Source organism: Acanthopagrus latus, chromosome 15 (genome assembly GCF_904848185.1).
Source record: "Acanthopagrus latus isolate v.2019 chromosome 15, fAcaLat1.1, whole genome shotgun sequence".
Lineage (NCBI taxonomy): Eukaryota > Metazoa > Chordata > Actinopteri > Spariformes > Sparidae > Acanthopagrus > Acanthopagrus latus.
The window spans coordinates 26,608,090-26,629,420 of record NC_051053.1 but is presented as its reverse complement, the minus strand read 5'-3'; the positions used below and the strand labels follow the sequence as shown (position 1 = coordinate 26,629,420).

Here is a 21,331-nt window from a genome sequence, read left to right as displayed (position 1 = left end):
CTGCATCCATCAGATGATGATCCGTAACCCTGAAAGGGTTCGTATATAATATTCACATTCATTTTTCTCTTTTAACTCAAAAGCTGCCATGTTTTTTTTTTGTTTTTTTTTTCCTTCCTATCTCTGAGATTTACTGCTTTGATTAAATATGGGTATATTTTGAATATTATTATTTGATATCCGGCTGGCTAAGCTTACCGCATTGATGCTTCAGTCAGGAATTAAATGTAGTTTCTTCATGCAAACCTCAATTTCGAAATTGAAAAAACAGAATTTTTGCAAGATTAACCAGGCAATTTAGATAAGCCCCAGAATGAGTTACATGAAAGAATAAAGCACAGGAGGGCTGCTGTTTTTTTATTTATCACGCATTATGTTATGTCACTGCTGCTAATCTCATGATAATATATTCATAGCTAAATAAGACACACAGTAACATTTTTAAATGAGAGTAGTCTGTAAATCACCAGGGTGTTTGTCCCACTGGAGGTCAGCTAATCTGTCTTACAGTATGAGGCTCACTCTAGATGTGAAAGTATGCAGGAAGCACACACACCCACACACACACGCACATGTGCACACACACACACATGCACACACAGATATCCAGCATATCTCCTTCACCATGTTTGGGTCCACAGGGAGCGGAAGTAGGACGACACGCTACAGACGCCCTGCCACCCACACCTGCCTCTATTTCAAACTGTACAACACACACACACACACACACACACAGTGGGGAGTATCCAGTTTCATATAAAATGCGACATTGGTTTGCTTAATTTCTTTCATCCTGAATGATGTTTGGTTTATTCTCAAAGAAGATTGCAAATGAATGAAAGATTAGAGACATTTCAAGGACAATTTAATTTTATTACATAATAATAATGATAATAAAAAGACTGACATAACTTTAGGTTTGAGAACATTGTGTTATTCCAAATGTACTTATTACATTCTTGCTCTTTATCAGAGATATGTTATATCATGATGTTAAAACAAAGTGCAAGACTCCATGCTTTTGTCAGTACACATTCTACATGTGTTGTGCATCATATTATAATAATAGCCATGAAATATTGAACTGAACATATCTGGTATGTTTGGAAATATTGGGTATTTTTATTAAATATTCTTCTTCTACTAGAGTTTGAAGTAAAACCTTCACGCTGAGCCTAGTCACAGTCATCAGAGGCCAATGCTAATGCCTGTCTTTCACTCTAACATAATGCCTGTACTTTTCTTTCTGTCATTTCTATTTGGCGTTTGACTCTGACTCTCGGTCCTTTGCTGCATGTTATCTTCCTCTCTGTCATTATTTGCCAACCCTATCAAAATAAGGCTAATAAGGCCCAAGACAACGATCTTAAAAACAATCTAGCGTTCCCATTTTGAGTCGTCCTTTGGGAAACCTTTTTGATAGAAAAACTATCCACAGTATATATATATATATATATATATATATATATATATATATATATATATATATATATATATATATATTTTTTTTTTTTTTTTTTTAATTTTTTTTTATTGCGGTGAAAACATCTCAAAATTGTGTCCAGACAGTTATGAGTTCCGATGTGGCTTCTTCAGTGGTGTCTCTTGGCCGATCTAATAATTCAAGGGCCATCAGCTCCCACAGAGCATATTTAACATGTGACACTTTGTGGGTCCTTCATCATAAGTGGTTTACAGGAGCAGGAGTGCATACATCTTTAGTATGGGTGGCCCCAATGGGAACTAAAGCTCATATCCTGACAGTGCTGGTGCTGATATATGCTCTACCCACCAAGCTACACAGAAAATGAAATCCCTAACCTTGGCAGCTTTAGTGCAAGGCTCTTCTCATTGAGCTCCATGGGAAATTGAGTTTCCAACCCTAGCAGTAGCAGCGCTTATAGCTCGACACAAAGGGCTGCAAAACTGCAGACTCTTAAAGGACAGATCACACTCCTGCGTTTCCTTTTGACTCTGCAGAGGTCAGTGAGGTTAAAAGCATCAGATGCATTCATGTTGTTATTAAGAATTCGAAATAAAGAAGAGAACAGATGGTCATAACACTTACAGTATTTATGTAGCTTCATATCAAATGACTATACAGTGTTTTAAGTCTTGTTGATGTTCGACTCAGTTTTGTTGGTTTGCTTTACAAAATGTTGGATCACTCCATTCCTGCTCTGTCCTCAGTTGCTGCTTATCTTCTGGAAATACACATCCATGCAGACTTTCTTTGAGAATTGTAAAGAAACCGTATGGTTGAAAAATACTTTTCAAACCTGTATATAGATTTCTCCTCTGTGGCAGTTATCTTGATCACCTCCGACCGTCCACCATCACAGGGATTTTTGAAAGGAGGAATCAAGAAGGCAGCAGAGAGGTCTCTGGGTCATTGGTAAAGTGAAAAATGATCCGCTTACATCCGTGCTAACAGTGCCCCAAAAGATTGGGGGCAGATTGGACAGAGCTTTTCGCATTAGAAAGACCCGCTCGCCCACTCTAAGATATAGGGCAGGGCCACTCAGCAGATAAAGTCACCGTCACTGTGGTAAATGCCTGTGGTAACACGCAGACAGCACTTCAGCACTTCAGCACTTCCTTCAGATTATTTTCTAACAGTCAGGGCAAAGGATGTTTCCAGTCCTGTAGAGCTGTGGGACTGCCGGTAACAGTTGAGCCCAGTCGGCAGGAGAAACGTTTGCAGCTGCTGTTTCTGCAAACGAAATATGTTCAAATGTGTACATGTGAAAGGCTACATGGTTTGCAGCCATGTTTGTGGTGTGGATATTTCCAGCTATGTTCACGATACCCAAAAATATGTGTTTTACTGTAAGCCAGGGGTCACCAACCTTTTTGAAACTGAGAGCTATTTCATGGGTACTGAGTCATACGAAGGGCTAACAGTTTGATACACTCTTCTGAAATAACAAATTTGCTCACTTTGGCTTTAGTTAAATATGATTCTTAATGATACTCATCAATGTGAAGTCACTTATTATGTTAATGACTTAACAAGGTGGGAAACAGATAATATCAATATTCAATTTACATTTTTAGAACAGGCCTGAGGGCTACTCATGTGGTCCTTGGGGGCTACTTGGTGCCCGTGGGCACCGTGTTGGTGACCCCTGCTGTAAGCCAAAACATTACGTTCTCCTAACCTTAACCAAGTCAGAAAGCTGCAACATTAAAGAAATAAAAGAGAGGGAAAAACTAAACACAGACCTTAATCCTCACCATCCAGCCCCCCAAAAATGCCAGAACATGCAGTATGAGGTCCATCAGACCAGTGTGAGGAAATTATATATGCTTACCAAAGTCGGTCCTCACTGTCACTGACACCGAATGTCCAGCAGAGTTGTTAGGAACCAGCAGAAACCACGCACAGTGACCGACAGGGACCCACACCTACAGTCTGTCTAGTGCAGATAGTAAGAGTAAGTGTGTGGGGGACAGTGTTTCTCAAGACACAGACAAGAGTAGATGCATTATTTAGACACCCGGCCTCTGATATAATTCCCAGGGGTCCCTGAATCTCTGCATACTTTTCTCTTCCAAAGTTATGCAGGAAATCATATGAGCCAACTGTTTTCTATAACACGGAGGAGATGAGGATTTCCATTCCCTTAAAATAACCACCTACAACCATTCCAAACAGGAGAGCCAGAAAAGCCAGTTGAGATAGGTGTACATATACATACATGGTGTGGCAGGAAAAGGAAGCATCAAGTGTCACGTACTCTTTTATGTATTGTTTTTCTTTAGAACATTAAATGGTTAAAGTGAAGAAAGTAACAAATTAAAGATCGTTGGTATGTATTTATCACTCAGTGAATGTGATTCAGCAGGACCAACAGGACTGTGTGGGTGTGGTTAGATCAGACTTGACTGACAGTGGCCTCACAGCATGAGAAAACAACCCCGCAACTGTCATCCGATTTTCATGCAAATGTTGCCAATGCTTCAGTACGTGACATCGACCTTTTGAAAAATCTCTCGTGGGAATTAACTCTGTTGCTTGTTGTGGGAAGCTGATCTGAAACGTGAGTGTTCAGGGCTGTTGAGGTTAGGATTTAGGTCAGTGCAGAGGTTATCATCAATGTGGGTCCTCGCAAATCCAGAAGCGCAAGCACGTCTCCATGTGTCATTTGTTGTAACTTTACCAGCATGTGCATTCTAACTCCATGTGACATCGGATGAAATACCGATACAGCAACTTACATGAAAGAACAACAAGTCAGCGATGATCTGGATATACGCTGTGACACAATGCTAACATGCACTATTCTTATTAATAACTGTATGTTCTCTCCCTTTCTCTCTCTCCCCTCCCCCTCTCCTCCCTGCTGCCTGAAACAACAGATCACTTGGGCATCGAGTTTATGGGTAAGGAAGCTTTTCTTGTCTTGTCCTCAACCTGCATGAGTCACGACTGTTGACATCACAGGGCTTCATATTGGATCAACCTTCCTCTGTGTAACTGCTTACATACAGTCCATGCATTGTTCATAGTGCCGTCTAATCACATCATGGCGTCATTGCATTATTTGCAATGGAGACAGCAAAGCTGTGGTGACGGCAAATGTATGAATGTACATTCACATATTCACAACCTCATTCCGAGCACATCCTGCACACCATTTCTCTGAAATATTAGCCACGGTCTTTAAATCTCTGTTCTCTCTACACATATGTATTTACTTTCTGCACCATCTCTAGCTTTATGCCTTCTTTCTTTCTCTCTCCTGCTCTGCCTCTCCTTCTTTCTCTCACAATTGCTTATGAAGTGTCCCTTCAGAATACCAATGTGCTGCAGTCTCCTTGGAAACAGTGAGAACAGAGAGGCAGGCAGGGTACAGTGAGGGAGTTTTTTATGATGTTGGCACTGTTAGCAAATGTGCTGCTCATTAGCACTTGTGTGTATGTGTGCTCATGCATGGCACATGTTCAGAAGTGTGTTTCTGAAGTCCTTAATTATTACTTATGTGAGTTAGATGAGATTCATCCAACGATTGTGTGTTTCCCATGTACATGCCTGCGAGGCTGTGCCGGGTGGATGCCAGCGGCTCCTCCTCTGCTTTGCCAAGCTCCCCTCTCCTGTTCTTGGCTCTCCTCGCAGGCTCTGTGTTGCGTATCACAGCTGAGGAACGCTAGTTAACGACGTGGAAGCTTGTTGTTAACTAGAATCCCTCACTCTCTCAGTTGTTATGATTTTGGCACTTTCCACTGCAGCGGGTTTGAAAAGCAGTGGATCGAGTGGCCTCCCCCAGGCTTGACAGTCCTGCTTCTTCTTCTCAAAGTAAAGTTTCAGAAGAACAAGCAGAACCACGCTTCTCTTTCTGCGGCACATCCACTGCTTTTTTTCAGGAAACTTGCTGAGACTATGCAAACTTGGCAGTGACAGATGATCTGTTCCAGGGAGCCATCTTGCAGGTTTTGCAGGATTTATATTCAGTGAGAGGTTTTATGCCTCGGCAACATTGTTCAGGCTGCCACATTTTCTTTGCCTAGCTAACATCCTGCCAATGTCTTCCCCAGCATTGTGTTAAGCAGCGCTCAGATAGATAAGCACCGCCCACACTCGACCCTGGTTTGTCAATGTCTGTGGCTTTGGAAGCTGTTTCTCCTGAGGAAGAAAGGCTTACATACCAATCCACTAAAACCTATCTGGTACAGATTTTGTTGGGATATTGGTACAATTAAGTCAACACATACTGTACAAAGTGGGTTACTTAGAAAAAAAAGGCTTATTTTGGAGGCTGGATGAAGAGTGTGTCTTATGTTCCTTTTTTCAAAGTTTTTTTTTTTTTCATTTTGGAGGAACCCTTTTCATCCACAGATTGATTTTATTTCAGTCAAGAACAGAACAGACTATTTATGGTTGGTAATTTAGTAAGATCAGTGGGAAAGATTCTGCTCTTCAAGAGAGCTCTCAAGAATTGAAGCCACAGTGAGAATAAAAAAAACTAAACAAAACAAAGAAGCAAAGACAAAAAGAAGCTCCAGTTACAGCTTACAGACTGCTTTTCAGGTTTTACTGTGGTCCATTGTAGTTGCTTTAGTTGTGCGCACATGGTGAACTTCTGCAATTGGACCAAGTGCACGCATTACATGGGTCGGATTTTCTCTCCAAAGTCATTCATGCATTCATTCATTTAAACTTTTGTTTAAACCTCCAGAGTCATTGTAGTTTTCCTCATTCGCCATGATGCCAAGATACACAAAAATAAACAACTGCACTCTGAGTTGTGTTTAGGGAGTATCATCTCAAAATGTGTGGTGAGAATGTTGAACTTGAGATTCTGCTGTAGATTATTCCATGTGCTCAGTGCTCAAAAACAAATGGCAGATTTCCCAAGACTTGGAAGTGTGAGACACTTTGTAGGGTGAGTTTAATAGGGTGGGGTGTTAGTGTTCCCAGATCTAAGAAGTTGCTTCTGCAAAATAAAATGTTACCATCACTGATAAAACATCACAACCGCTACATTAATGTGGATCCATCAGTTTGTAAGTCTGTGTGGCTGTAGATTGCTCAGGTTGTATCGATAGTTAGCACAAAAATAACTCCAGAGTTAGTAAGCCAAGCTAGTTATAAAACATTTGCTAATCCAGTCTGCACAGGCGTTGCAACTACCGACGGAGATACTGAGATGTGCTGCATGTGCACAGGATGTTGGATTCAAACAAAATACTCAGTCTAATTCCATGGTCATTATTTTCCACAGACAACCCATATGCCTATGCATATTTTATAGAGATTGAGCTCCCCTCCTCCAACAGAGTCAGTTCCTGAGGTTAAAATTAGACAAGAAGTGTCTGAAGGTTGAGCTCTCTCCACCCTGGACACCACCTACCCAAGGTTTAATGAAACAGAGAATGTATTCAAGAACTCTTGGATCCTCTCTGCCTATTACTACATTTTTTTATGTTGCTTGGCAAAAAGGGGAGACTTTTTCCACTGTATCTAGTCAGTCAGTCACTCATGTGAGCATCAATATTTCCTTTCCATCAGAGATCACTGAGCTCTGACTGGAAAATGTTCCTCCTGGTTGTAAATCAATGTTGGAGTAAAGTGTTACAGGCAGCTATTTGAGGGTTGGGTGGGGCGGATTTTAAGTCATGTTGATTTTCAATTTCCATCCACAGGGTTTAAGGTGTGTTTTGTGCTGGAAGAAAAGAACTGAAGAAGAACTAGCCGGACACGTTCAGATGTGTCTTGACAGCATCGATAGGAGTTAGTTACAATTATGTCATTGAGTTGTCTCTTACATGTGGAGAGCAGGTAGAAAAAAAAAAAGTTTTCCTTTTCACACTGCTCGACTTTGGCAACTTAGGGACTGAAATGCATCGTGACAGCATGATATTAGGCCTGCGTTGCTCAATGTCAAAGTAGAGAAAGGAGATGAGTAACAGGGGAGAAGACAGACACGTGGACAGACGTAATGCAGAGTGGGAAGCAGCGATCACTCTGGTGTCATGCGAGAGATTGCTTCTCAATCAAACAGCATTTTTAAATTCCTGGAGATGTAGCATCGTTTTTAAAATGGATTTGCATAACATAATCATAAAGAAAATGATGTAGAATAAATGGTTCACCGTTCAGAAACACCAGTTTTTAAGGATTAACTTTCCTATCAGTCATATTGTTTTGATAAAATAAGGTAAAATTTACATCACATTTTTAATTATTTGCAGTGTATAAAATGATGAATTGATGAAATATTGCATGTAAGGACAAGTCACACATTAAAATAAAACAAACTGGGAAGTAAAAGGGTAAATCTGTGCCCCCCCCCATAAAAAAAAATAAATACAAAAATCAAATATGGCATTTAAAACTTTCATTGCCAGCATAATCCTAATTTGTTTTGTCACAATAACATTTCTAACTGGCAATATCTTAAACAGTATTGATATTCAATATAATTTTCAATACCACAGGGAACATTGGAGAACGCATTGAGGGTTTAAGATTGCTTATAAAATAAAAAATAAAAGTATAATAAGGCATGAGTACTAAACTGTGCGGTCTAAGCGTAGCTTTGAGAATAACAAATGAATAACAAATGTTTAATACTTTGGTGATGTTGAAAATGGAAGCTGTCACCAACTAATCAGAATCATTTAATGAGTGGAGTGGAGCGTGTCAGCTTGCTTTGCTGAACTTAGTGTATTATTATCTTCTGTTGGTATCGATCTGTGGCATTGCTTGTAGCAGCGAGCATTTACAGCACTCCTGCTTTTTCTTTTGTCAGACCAAACCAACTGGACCCTCATGGAAAATGGATATTAAAATCGTTCCAAATATTCAGAATCAATATGTATTGAAACTGTGATATTTTTGACAACACTAGACCCAATAGTAGGAAGGGAGTGGTCGCACAGTCTAGTGGCTGTGACACTCAAGTCTCAATACCCTCTGTGTTTGAGCCTAGACCTCAGAAAAGGCAAAAGCTTTAGCTCAGATTACATCAGATGTACAGAAGCCTGCAGGAGATTCAAAGGGTTTAAACGCTCCCATGAGTCAGCACAAGGGCAATATTCCTAGCAACAGCACTGTGTCAGTCTGATACCAACATATCATTCATAATGGTCTCAAAAAGAAATGTGTGGATGACCTCTTCCAGACCACAGGCGAGAGACAGTATGTAAGAGAATAAAGGAAAGAAAGATGAAAACGGAATATAATTACGAGCTGAAACAGTAGCCCCAGTCACCTAAATATATTCAGTATGTAAATGGGGGAATAAAGCCATCCAAGTAATAGAGGAGAAGGACCGTGACCAGCAAAGAGCGCATGCTTACTCTAGCACGGCAGGCCTGAATAAATAAAGGTTTTATCCTCCATCAGCAGTCTGTGCGGCACATGAAAAGTGTAATGCTGAGGGCGTTGAGGTTGGAGAATCCCATTCCCCTCCGTCTGCATCCTCTGATCTCACCTCACACTTGTTATGTCATTCCTCTCATTCATTTATCCATGTCAGTCTCGGCTGCTCTTGGTACAGACAGGGTGATATGATGTACAGAGCAAAGCTGCTGTTGGACCCCCCACATTCACACTGGTTCACTGTTAGAACAGTCCAGGCATCTTCAGATCCAGATGTGGCACAGTTTGACCATGAGATCTGCTGTTTTTTTGCGTGCATTTTACTGAAACATCATTGGGAAATACTAAGAAAATAAGAAAATGCAGAGGGGAGGGCCTCTGAAGATACAGACCCAGCCACACATTCGACTGATTCAATTTCTTCTTTGAACACACATACATTAATATATGTTTAAGTTCATGAAAATTAACTTTTCGAGTTGCAATGAGCTGATGAAATCTGATCCGTCTGGAGGCTGCAGATCTGAATAGAACTTGAGAATTTATTGATCTGAGAAAAACATTATGCGTCCCTGTGATTAAGGATCTTACCATCAGTGGTTTGTATGCCACCGTGTGTGTTTGTGTAGCAGTCAGCCAGCGCTGACCTTACGAGTCCTTTACCATCATTCATCCGAATTCTGCCACTGTGTCAACCTTGAACCGATTCCAGTGTTCTGCCACTAGACATTAAATTTTACTGCCCTCAACTGGAGGCAACTGTTAAATTCATAATTGTACAAATGCAACACAATTCAATAAACCTTAACCTAATATCTGTAACAGACCTTGACGGCGTCAGTGTCTGCCAGCAGTCCAACTCGTCCATATGTCCAAAACATTAGCTAAAATCCTTGAATTACTCACAAACCCATCACTGCCTGCACATTAAATAACGGCAAGATATCACAAATCTTATCTTATCTAATTTCCTTTTGGAATATGATATTTAAGATTATGATGAACACAGATGCTTTAAAGTCTGATAATGATGGATACTGTCGTGCTGGAGCTCTGCCAAGCACATGTTATGTCCTCTGTCTCTGTTTATGTCATGAGCTCGCACCATGTAGACTTAAGCCCTCTCAGCAGGGCTCAGAGTCAGCGTGCCTCAGAGACTCGCTGTCAAAATGCCACCTCAGCCTGTCGCCAGACTTTAGTCACCTCTGTTTACGTCTGTGTGTTGGTGTCTGTGTCTGTGCTGTCACCAACTATTTGACTGTATTATAAGAAAGTAAGTAAGTAAATTGCTCTACAACCTCCTTCCAAAACAGTAGACATTGGGAAAAGTAGATAGTAGTTTAAAGGGTAAGATCACCCAAAATATATCTTGCCAGGCAGAGAGTTTTTTTTTTTTTTTTTTTTTTCTGGAAGACTTTGAGATATCTGTCTCAGAGTTGGACCTCGTTGGGCAGCAGGATTTGTAAGATCATGACATCCTGTGATGTCACATATCCATCTCACCAGGCTTCAAGCTTCGAAGCTTTGAGCTTCCCAGATTATTGTGTGTAACAAACCAGTATGTGAGTATGGTTATCAGAGCTTCACTGTCATTCCAACACAGTTACTGTCAATCTTCAGTAAAATGTAGAGGAAACGGCCATGTCTCAGGTTCAAATATAATCCCGCGTAACTGAATAAAACCAAAAAATATCTGCAAGGTTTTGTTGAGCTGACACATTCACGCAGTTCGGCATGTGGATAGATGCAGCTCTCTTTTCAGACATAGAGATTTATTTGCTCTCTTCTTATCAGTGATATATGGATTAGAGACATAAGAGGAAAGGCTTGTGCATGGTATGTATAAGCACCTCAGCAGGTAAGGGCTTGGGAAGTATATCAAGCGTAACAAGTCATAAATAGCATAGTAAAAGCAATATAGGCTAAAGGCTGTAATCTTTGTTGTATATAAGGCGATGGTATTTCACCACTTATTGATTTCTTTCTCTCTAGCCAGTTCACCTGTATGGAAACATGGCTGCTGCAAACACATTCTGAATGCGTATGATTTCATACATACCTAAAGGTTACACGAGCACGTCCGCGGCGTTGCTGCTGCCAGCGTCAATGTAAAATATTAATCATATTTTCTATAATGTTGCTGTAAATAAACGACCAGCCGGGCTGCAGTGCAGAACACTGAGGGTTGAAGCGGAAATAAATAGAAGATGTGACCTCGCGACCCCACAGATGGAACACGTACATGCTTTCGCTCTCTCGAGCCGTATGATTTATTCACATCATGAGTGTGTCTGTGCATACAGTAGGTGTGTCCAAACAAGGACGTGGGAGGGTTGCAGGCAAGTTGAAGTATTTATCGACCTTGGCCACATATTTTTGACTGGCCTCACTCCAAGCATGCTGCATACATAACATGTTAGTCTGAGTATTCGTTAACTTTTTGCCCAAAACTTCTGTTCTCGTTTGTGCGCAGGTAAGGTCACACATATATCGGTGTGTTTTCATACAATCTGACTTGGATTATTAGTGGCGGCAGAACAAGATGCAGTCATCCAAAGTTCAAACTTCAGTTTTTGCCTCAGTCTTCCATCTAAATCCCCGGCGTTATCTTATCTTCCATCTCCTTTTGTTCATAATGTCAAAGCAGCAACGTTCAAACCTGAGCCAACTGTAAAAACAAATTATTGTTTGTATTTTTTGTTTGCTTGCCTGGTTTTTGTTTTTTTTTTAAGCACAATTGAAAGTTGGACTGTGGATGAAAACCTTGTACTCTACTCCTCCAACCTTTTCCTCTATCACTGCCCCCCTTAAACTCGAGCACCACTCTGATGCAAGTGTGCCCAATTCATCAATAATTCACAATAAGTCATTGTTTGTGAAGTGCCGCCTAGAACCAAACATATAAGCATCCCTGCTGGCAGGATTCACCATTTATCAGTGTCTTCCAAAAGCACTACAAATCACTGAAGCCATTTCTGATATGACACACTATTACATTTTGTGGTTTGGCTTTACCCAAGAGGGAAAAATGTCGGTGGTTAAAAAGAAATGAACCTTGAGTGTAGCTTGCAAACAGAAAGCAAGCAACAGTGCCGCGTGTCAAAAGGTCTTGATGATACAGCATGTTTGCTGAAACTGACCTGGGTACTGTTGAACTTCAGACACATGACAACACAATGATGGTAAACTCTGATGAAGACTGATGGATGTTAAGATTAAAGATTATTCTAAATACTACTTCTATGTGCCAAATAGGAACATGATGCTAAGCAGATGTATATTGTGTCCTGTGGAAAGAGCTCAGCAAGTCTGCGAAACGAACCCTGGTGGGTTAGGGGTTATATCTGCTTGAGCTTGGAGTCTTAGACAAAACTGTGGGGTGCACAGTTTGAAACATGCAGGCATTTATCAGCTAAGACAGTTCAATGAAAAATACTCATAATTAGATAACAAGAAAAGATTTGGGGGCTTGACACGTCCCAGACTATTTTTAAACTGAAGTATTTCTTAAGAAGCTATCTGGTTCTTGAGCTAATAAAGGAAATTGCAAAATACTTTATACTGTAAGAACAGTTATCTGTAATCACCCCTTCAGCAAATACCCAGAAATGAAAATAAATAAATATGCATCAGGAGAGAGACAGAGGGATTTCTGCATCTCTACGTAGTCCAGCTTCCCTCCACATTCCACATTCATCCTCGTTTCTCCTCTATATTTCCCCAACCCTCTCTCTGTCTTCTCACCCTCTCTGACTCTCTGCTTTCCCTGCAACCGACCTCAGCGTGGTCCCAAAGGACATCCCCCAGCTCCCTCTAATGATATAATTATAGCCAATGAGCCAATGTGATGACTCAGGCTGATTAACGGCATCAAAACAACGCTGACCCAAAACATAACTCAGACATAGAAGGAGGGAGAGACAAACAGCCACAGGATAAAGAGGAAAGATGCCCTCACGATGCACTAATGATGTCTGTGGCATCAGTTATTTCAGGGATTATGTTTGACATACTGCATGTATGATTAGGTTATGCAATATCTGTGTGGGCATCAGTAGTTTAAAGGCTACAGTGGTAAGTTTGTGCTGAGAGATACCTGGTTTGAATTCCCAGACAGGGGTGAAAATCTTGATGTGCTCGTGAATTAGTAACACTCACCTTCATTGCCTGCTGTAAGAATGCCCTTGAGCAAGATGCAGTGGCTGCAGTTGTGTTGCTGTGTACCTGAGGAGGTTGTGATTGTATTCTCCAGCTTCCAGCAGTGATTTTCTGAGGATGCAGCTGTAAAGAACTTTATCTTTTTTGTACTAAAGTGGCCATTCAAACCCATCCGCAGTAAAAATTTGTCTCAATCACCTCAATGTAAAACCTCAACACCTTGTGTCATCTCTGTGCTTTTCCAAGGTCTGAGCCTTGCTAAATAAAACCTGATTGATCGCCTATTAATGTATCTGAAGGCAACTATGATTTACTTGTTCGTAGCAAACAAGACAGCTTCCATTTTTCTCCACTAATGGCGTCCGTCCGTGCCATAACTCTTCTTGTCTCCATATATTCAAGCTCCATTACATGTGGCATCCATTTCAAAAGCAGTCTGCGTCTGTTGGACCATTACTTGATGTGGTAGAGCTGATAAAATGAGCTGAAGGGCTGTGTGGTAACTAAGAATAGCAGGTGTTACTGGAGAATTGTAAACGCTTGTCGGTGTATTGCAAATGAGTTTAGAGTTGTTATTGTATTTCAGTTTTATTCAGAACAAAAGTAATTACACTTATACAGGAATGAATCTGCAAGGCAGATACAAGAAAGCCCCAGAGAGCTGTTGCACTGCAACTGGTTGTTTGATGATTTGAAATGGCTGTTTGGGTGCTGTAAACAACGATATTAGAAATTAAAAGTGGATAACTACAAACCTCAAAACCATGTTTAATTCTGTGTTATGGGAAGATTACTGCATCGTATTAATTTAGTATTAATTCTGGCTCTGTGAATATTGACTGTGGGATCTCTGCAGATTCACACACACACTCACAGATTCTCAGAATCCCGCTTCTTCTTTCTTCTATGTCTCTAACACACTGACACCGATGGATATGAATGTGATCTATGGCTTTGTGCCAAAAAAGGGTTGTGTGGATATTAATGTGGTTCCTTTCTTTGTTTTTGTTTCCCTACAGAGAGCAAAGAGGTGTACAAGAGACAGGTGCTGTCAATCACTTCCATCGCCATGGCAATCAGCCTCCTGGGGACCCTGTGTATGGCCCTCTACTGCCGCAACAAGTGAGAAGTTAAACACACAAATCACACTTACTGATATACGTCAGGACCCCGGTACATATGTCAGTTTATGTAAAGTCACAGTCGACCTTGTACAGACACACTTGGCTGCTTTCCTGACATTCTCCTCAACAAGCTTATTTTAAAGACAAATGTGTTACGTCATAATCAATTAGACAATCAGCCGGTGACCCATAATTAGGTTTATTATAAGGTGATAACATCTAGTGGTGATAGGAATATGACAGGAGCAAAAGAGAAGTGATAGTGCAGATGGAGGAGATGGGGTGGATAGATGGTTCAAACACACCCAGACTGTCATCCAGGAAACTGCCTTGTATTAAAATGATGTAATGCACTTTACTTACATGAGGTAAGCAACATAACCTGAGTTAGCATACTTATTTTTACAGAACCGTGATCTTTTCCTAAACCAAAACTAAATAAATAAATAATAAATAAAACAATATTTCTATTTACAATAACATTATACGGCCACACAAATAAACATAGTGAACAAGAACCTTGTCAGAATATTCCCCCGCAGCACTGCCCTTCATGGATGGCCTTAGGGGCTGAGATCAGGTCATGGTTACCTGTCACAGACTAGTTTGGGTTAGGCCTAAGGTTGTATCTATTATGCAAATAGACTTTAACTGCAAGTGAGTTCAAGGACTGTAATTGGGCATTTTCACCCAACTCTTACATTGATTTCATTTTTCCAGTCATGCGCAAATGCTGCATGTGGGATTTCTCATGAATATATCGACAGGTAAATTAGCCACAGCGACGTGTAATTTCATCCCAACCATCATTTTCTTGCTTTCACTTGAACTGAAAGTTGCTCCGATGACTTTCAAACTTCCAAACTTACTTTGACGATCACATTTTTGGCAAAATCTGAGTCCTTAAGTAAGCAAAATGTTATGGTATTTGGTGATAAGCCCAGTTGGGTGTGGGCAGATAAATTGCCCATGGAGACATTTTGTTCATTTAGAGAAGGCCGGTTGAACATGTTGAGGCATCAAACATCTTGAACGAAGTCCCAGACTGGGCATTTGCAACAATTTGTAAATCTCATTATGTGCACACACATATTCATAGCCCATTATAACTCAAAGGTCATCTAGCTCCTGCACTGTCTCGCTGCTTATATGCATATAACTGCAGTGCATGCTGTCTGTGTGCATATTAATTGGCATTTGAATGGCCAACCTTCCATTTCTTGGTGTGAGAATTGCTTTTCCTGGAGATATTCGATATTCTCAATAGGATGGGTCAAACATCCGTTATGTAACGTCAGTCTGTCATTCAGAGTACATGGACCGTGGAGGTGGCTGTGATTGATGGCACTGTAATTCCATAGGCTTCCCTCTGTAATATAATGATGTGAGTGAGTGAACAGCCTGACAACATGATAATCGGATAAAGGCATGATGGACAAGTGCTTTCAGTGAATCCCTAATCGAGTCAGGGAACTAACTTGTTCAATGGCAAGGATGCATACAGATCAGGAGGAAGTCTTCATCCAAATCTGAGTAATCTAAATAAAGATAAAGTCAAAGGTCTTTTCACACTGAAAAAAAAAAGAGCCTGATTAAAATACAGCTAAATGAAAGACGATTGATTCTTCAAGTCACGCTGTCGTCACTGCTCTTTAAAGGGCAACCTTAAGCGCAGTGTGTTTGGAGAGCAAAGGTTTTTCTCATTTTTGTCTCTCTGCCAAACACTGACAGTAAGGTCAAAGTGCTGAATTTAAGTGTGTTTACGGGTGTTTACATCCATGTTTGGTGGCTCATCAAGTCCCCACAGCAGCAAGACAGTGATCCAGATCAAGGAAACCAAAGAGGTCTAGGGCCAAGCTGCTGAATGCTTCCAACCGTCAAAGTAATTTAATCTCAATCCATTTGAAGACCCAACTGAAGGAGAACAACTGTAGTACAGACCTGACAGAACATCACCGTCACTCCCAGCATGTCAAATACAGCAGCCTGGCCAGTGGCACTATTCTTCTAAATGTTACGCCGTAGGTACGCCTTCATTGTCACTTCTTGCTGGACAAATGGACGGACGGAGCTACACTCTGGACACACACTTTCCTTCTAAAGACCAGGGGATAACATAAATGTTGGGGAAGATGTAAATGAGATACTATTTCACTATGTTACATGATGTGGGCTACATGACTTCTGTATGTTCCAGAACATATTAGTTACGAGAGGGAACTCAGTTGTTTTACCCCAACAAAATCTTTCCCTAATCCGAACCAACTGATTTTGGAAAAACCCAACCAAACCGCTACACATTGGGAGTGAGAACATGTCGGTTCAATTAGATGTTACATCTTTTGTTAAAATGTCTAATTAGACTCTGTCTTCTAAAACGGTCACAGTTCATCTGACATGGGTGTAATCACGCTACAATTTAACCTGACGATCGATTTTTTTAACCTCATAGTTGCGGTTTAACATGGAGTCCAATATCATTCAGAGTACAGGGAAAACAAATGGCAAATGAGCCATTTTGCAAATAAAGACTACAATCTACATATTCCATGTAATTATTCACTCTACATCACTCTATGTTATTATTAGCACGTTTGTCTACTAATTAGTAGAATTATAACCAATTCTGCTTTAATTTCACACATTAAAAACGGTTATGTCGGTGCATTAACACAGAGATCAGTTATGTGAAAACTATCACCCCCTATTGTGGATAAAGTGTCGTCCAACACAACACTTGGAGAAGATCAGGGAACAATCACGGTTGCAATTCATACAAACGTAAATGCTAGTTGAGCTCGCTACACACCCGACCAATCAGCCTCACTACATGAAGAAATAAAGGTCTGACCTGTGTCGTATTTTTCACTCCCGTATTTCTTTTCTCTTCACTGCTGTCTAATAAAAGCATATAATTGTTGCTAACATTATATTCAGTAGCATTATTAAACACACACTATGTCATTGCAGCTGCCAGGGGTCTCTGAATCAAAACAAACAAGGAAATCTCTGACGTGACTCAGGCAGTAATGTTCACAGACGAGGTAACGTTTGAGAGTTACCGCTTGTCCTCCCTCCCTGTCAGACTCTCAGAAACTGAAGGTGACAGTCGACATAATGAATCGTACAATTACCTTGAACAGAGCTACAGATTTATCTGTGTGTGAACTTTGTTTGGGATGATGTAAACACAAAACTCACTTTTAATTAATAAACAGGTTTAACTAATCAGATGGAGTCACAGGTTGACAACATACACGCGGTGATGTTTGAGGCTACCTGACATTATTCAAACATGTCAGATTTCATGTTTGTGCATCAACAGCTCTTCACTCATAAAGAGCAAGCATCAAATAAATAAGCAGGTTTTGTCAAGGCTTTAGAGGTGATAAGGGACATTTTCATACTAAGCGAAGACTTTTTTTTCCAAAAGCTGTGTGTACCAAACGAGACAGCCTTGGTCTAAGAAAATATAATTAAAGTGCTATAGAAGTGGAGCGTACCATGAGGCTGTTGGTAAACACATCATTACATCGCTGTCATTCAGCAGATAGCCGAAACAGAAGCTGTAGTGGCCTCATCAGCTGTGTCTGATAATGAGCATACCTCTGTTATACAACAGAATGAAGTTGGGATAAAAGGGTTTATTGCATTCCCATCCGGTCAGTGTAATTGCACAAACTTTGGGAACTACTGTCGTGATAATAAGAGCATGTAATGTACACTGCTCTGAAAAAAACAAACCAGAAGAGCTTCTTTGAGATGAATGGGGGGAAAAAAATCTGATAATGACCCCCTGCTCCACAAGGTCTAATTATTCCACTTCCTCTAACGTGATTATCTACAGACCCCTTCGCCATGACTCAAGTCTGCGTCTATGCAAGATCAGACTCAAGCTAATTAGTTTCCCAGTCAGTGACTTCAGTCCTTCAGTGTCTTTGCAATACATATAACAAAACACTCTGAATCAGCCGGTTGATTAAAAAAACGCATCTGAGAAAACAAAGTCTAGACTCAGAACATCTTGAAATGATAGTATATAGAGAGTCAAGGTGTGTCACCTCAACAGGAATATTAGTTTGTTTGAAGTATTTCTTATTACACTCAAAAGAAGAGAGAAAGAGAGGTACAGATAGAAAGCTTCTGTTTGGTCAATAGCCCACTTTCTTCTTTTCCTCCCTCCTCAAGGGCATGAAACTGGTAGAATGCAAAAGTCTCCTTGAGCAATGACTCATATTTATTAAAGATTTCCATGGATGAGTCTAAAACTTGGAAAGAAAATCGTGTAAATATGCTACAGTGTCCTCCAAAAGAATGTCACAGGATATAAGAGATATTTGTAAATATTTTATACTACTTTACTTTTCTAAATTTAGTCTGTGGACTTGGTTGTTCATAATTTGGACTTGTATGGAAAACAAACCTTAATTGGTGTGTTTCTGAAGCTTGCCTTGTGAGTTTTGAATGGACTACTGTAAGGTGAAAGTTTTTGTTGAAACTATTGGCATTACTATCAAAACTATAGAAGGAGCCAGGAGAATCATGACCCTAACGTGTATTGTGATGAAGAAACTGTAATGTGTTGGTCATATAAAAGGAGACTTCGAGAGTGACATGTCGGGATGACGTAGCTTTAAGAAACATGTTTATCATTAAAAGTCACGACACCACAACTAAACAGCGAAATAGGTCAATGTCTCCAGAAAAAAAAACAATAATATAGGTAAACAGTCCCAAAACAGCAGTATCACACATACCCGACCTTCTCTATGGTCACAGTTTGGTTAGTATAACTACTTGGTTGGAAAACATCGTAATTTGGGTAAAAATCCCTCAAAGAAAAAAAAATATATAAACCCACATTACTGAAGTAAATGAATGTTCTTAACCTGAGCGTCCATGCTGAACCTTCCCCTTTTAATACCTGTTGCTCTTTATAGTGCTTCTCCCTTCATTTGCATTCATTTGCAGCTGTGATAATTACTACAGCTAAACACACGTAACAAATATAAATATTGGTTGTGATAAACTGCTTTCACTTTCGACCTATAGTAATTTTTCAGATGAGGACTGGCTGGTTCTGTGGGGATGACATCAAACTGGTGTCATCTTCATTTCTTTGTAAATCCAACTGCAACTATCACTAGGCTCCTGTTTTGAATTAATTAGACCAAACTAAGAGATGTGTTTCAGGGGGACTTGGTGGGAATGTTGATTGCAGAACATAATTATGACACTAAGGAACTCGAAACATATTCATTAGAAGCCATTTGGAGTTGCTAGGGATGTATCGATGGATGCGGCCTCTTAGGTGAAAGCATCAGAGGATGGTTAAAAGGCGTTTGTTGAACTTTGACAAGCAGATGCTTCATACTTATGTAAAGCGTTGCAGCTCAAAGCGAGTGTTAATGCAAGAAACAGAGTAATTCATTTGAAAGTGGTCGAATCCCAACTGAAATGAATTGCACCCATGCGTAATAACTTTCTTTTTCCCTTCTCTTCAGGAGGCGCAGAGAGAAGCTGCAGGCCCACCTGAAGGAGAGTCGCAGTCTGAAAAACTACACTGCGAATTCCCATAATGCCCTGGATGCCAAGATGAGAGCCTCTAACAACAACCTGCAAATGCATGAGGTGACTGCTGCTTTTTTTCTGTTTTCATCATCCGCCTTGACTTTCTTACAAGACTTACAAATACATTCAGCAGATTACGACTTGAGTAACATTAACTTGAAGAATGTATCTCCAGTTTATTGCATAAACCAGCATAATGATAAAGAACCGCAACACCTTTTCTTTATCAGTAATTTTTTTCAGCATTCAATATATGTTCCAATAGTTGCCATCAGCAGAAATTAAAATGAGTCTGTTGCTTACATTCAAAATGTATTCAAAAATATGTGGCAGAAGTGCCCCTGAAGAGATTATCACAAATCGGACATATGCAGTGCAAATAGAACACCTCAGAGTATTAGCATCGGCCATAAAATTCATCACCTCCTGCAGTTTTTAGCTGCAGATGCATCAGTATGTATTCCCATCTCCACCTGGCCACTTGCATGGGGCTCACAGGTCTTTGAGTGAGCAATCGTTGGGTGGTTTGGGAGCACGGTGCTTTGGCCAGCAACATCATTCATCATCTTCCCAGCGCTCTTCTTCATCACATCTCTTCCCGCGTGTGCGTTGAGGAGTAGCTGCTATGGAGAACATTACCTTAATTTGTACGTCAATCATATCCACATCTTCCACAGCCTTGGGGGAGTGTGTGCTTGTATGTATTTGTGCACCATTGGGCATAAATTAGCTCTAATCGTTTTTACATATTTATCCTGTAAGTCAGCGATCTCATTTCCACAGCTGTATTGGATGAATTATATGTCTCCTCCAAAGGCACAATTTAGATTTAAAATGAACCAAGGTGCATGTACTGTATGCATCATAAACACATTAATATACACAAGATGGATAAATTACTGTGTGGGAGAAGCACAGAATTTTATATCCTGTATGTGAGATCCAGCTTGCATGAAGGCAAGCATTACACATTATAATACACTGATGCCCCCATAATGCACCACAAATGATGTCATGATATGCATGTGAAATACAGGCAGTGGGGTGACAAAATGCTTTATATAACTATTCACTGCCTAACTTGAGTCAATGGTTCAAAGACATAAAAAGTGTTTGAACGGCGCAGGACCGCACGGGCCCCGTCGACTTCAATCTTGAGCTAATAGACTTTAAAACATGAGGGTGTTGTTGCCTGCAGATCTTGAGATTCGGTTCACAAAGGGTTCAGATGTCTAAGCTACAGCTAGGAGGCAGGGCTAACCAATGCTTTAAAGTAATCTGTAAAATCTGGAGATGGCGAAGATGACGTGTCAGGTGTGTCTCCTCACATTACCCTCAAGCTGAGCGCTCTGCCGAGGACAAACAAACACAAAATAAAAAAGTTACATGGAGATCCAGGGAATGGCATCACTCGGCCTTCCACATGAATTTAGATCATGTATACCACACGCTTAATAAAGAGGGAATTAAACTTCACTGGTTTTGTTGCAAATGGATTCATGTATAATCATATATTTCTCAACAATCAACTCAAAAAATGATCAGTAATTTATCAGGATGTCTGTCTTATGTACAAGATCAGTGGCAGCTGTATTCTCCTTGTTTTTTTTATCATTCATTCACCATTCATTCGTCCTTGGCACTGAACTCG

At 40.3% G+C, this 21,331-nt stretch overlaps 1 protein-coding gene across 1 annotated transcript in view; it reads left to right on the top strand.

Annotated features, from left to right (window-relative positions):
• Window positions 1–21,331, top strand: part of LOC119033828 (pro-neuregulin-3, membrane-bound isoform) — a 318,729-nt gene that overhangs the window by 280,905 nt on the left and 16,493 nt on the right. The window contains exons 4-6 of the mRNA XM_037124389.1: window positions 4,363–4,386; window positions 14,005–14,107; window positions 19,614–19,740. Of these exons, the coding sequence (XP_036980284.1) occupies window positions 4,363–4,386; window positions 14,005–14,107; window positions 19,614–19,740 (254 nt within the window). The remainder of the gene's footprint in view (window positions 1–4,362; window positions 4,387–14,004; window positions 14,108–19,613; window positions 19,741–21,331) is intronic.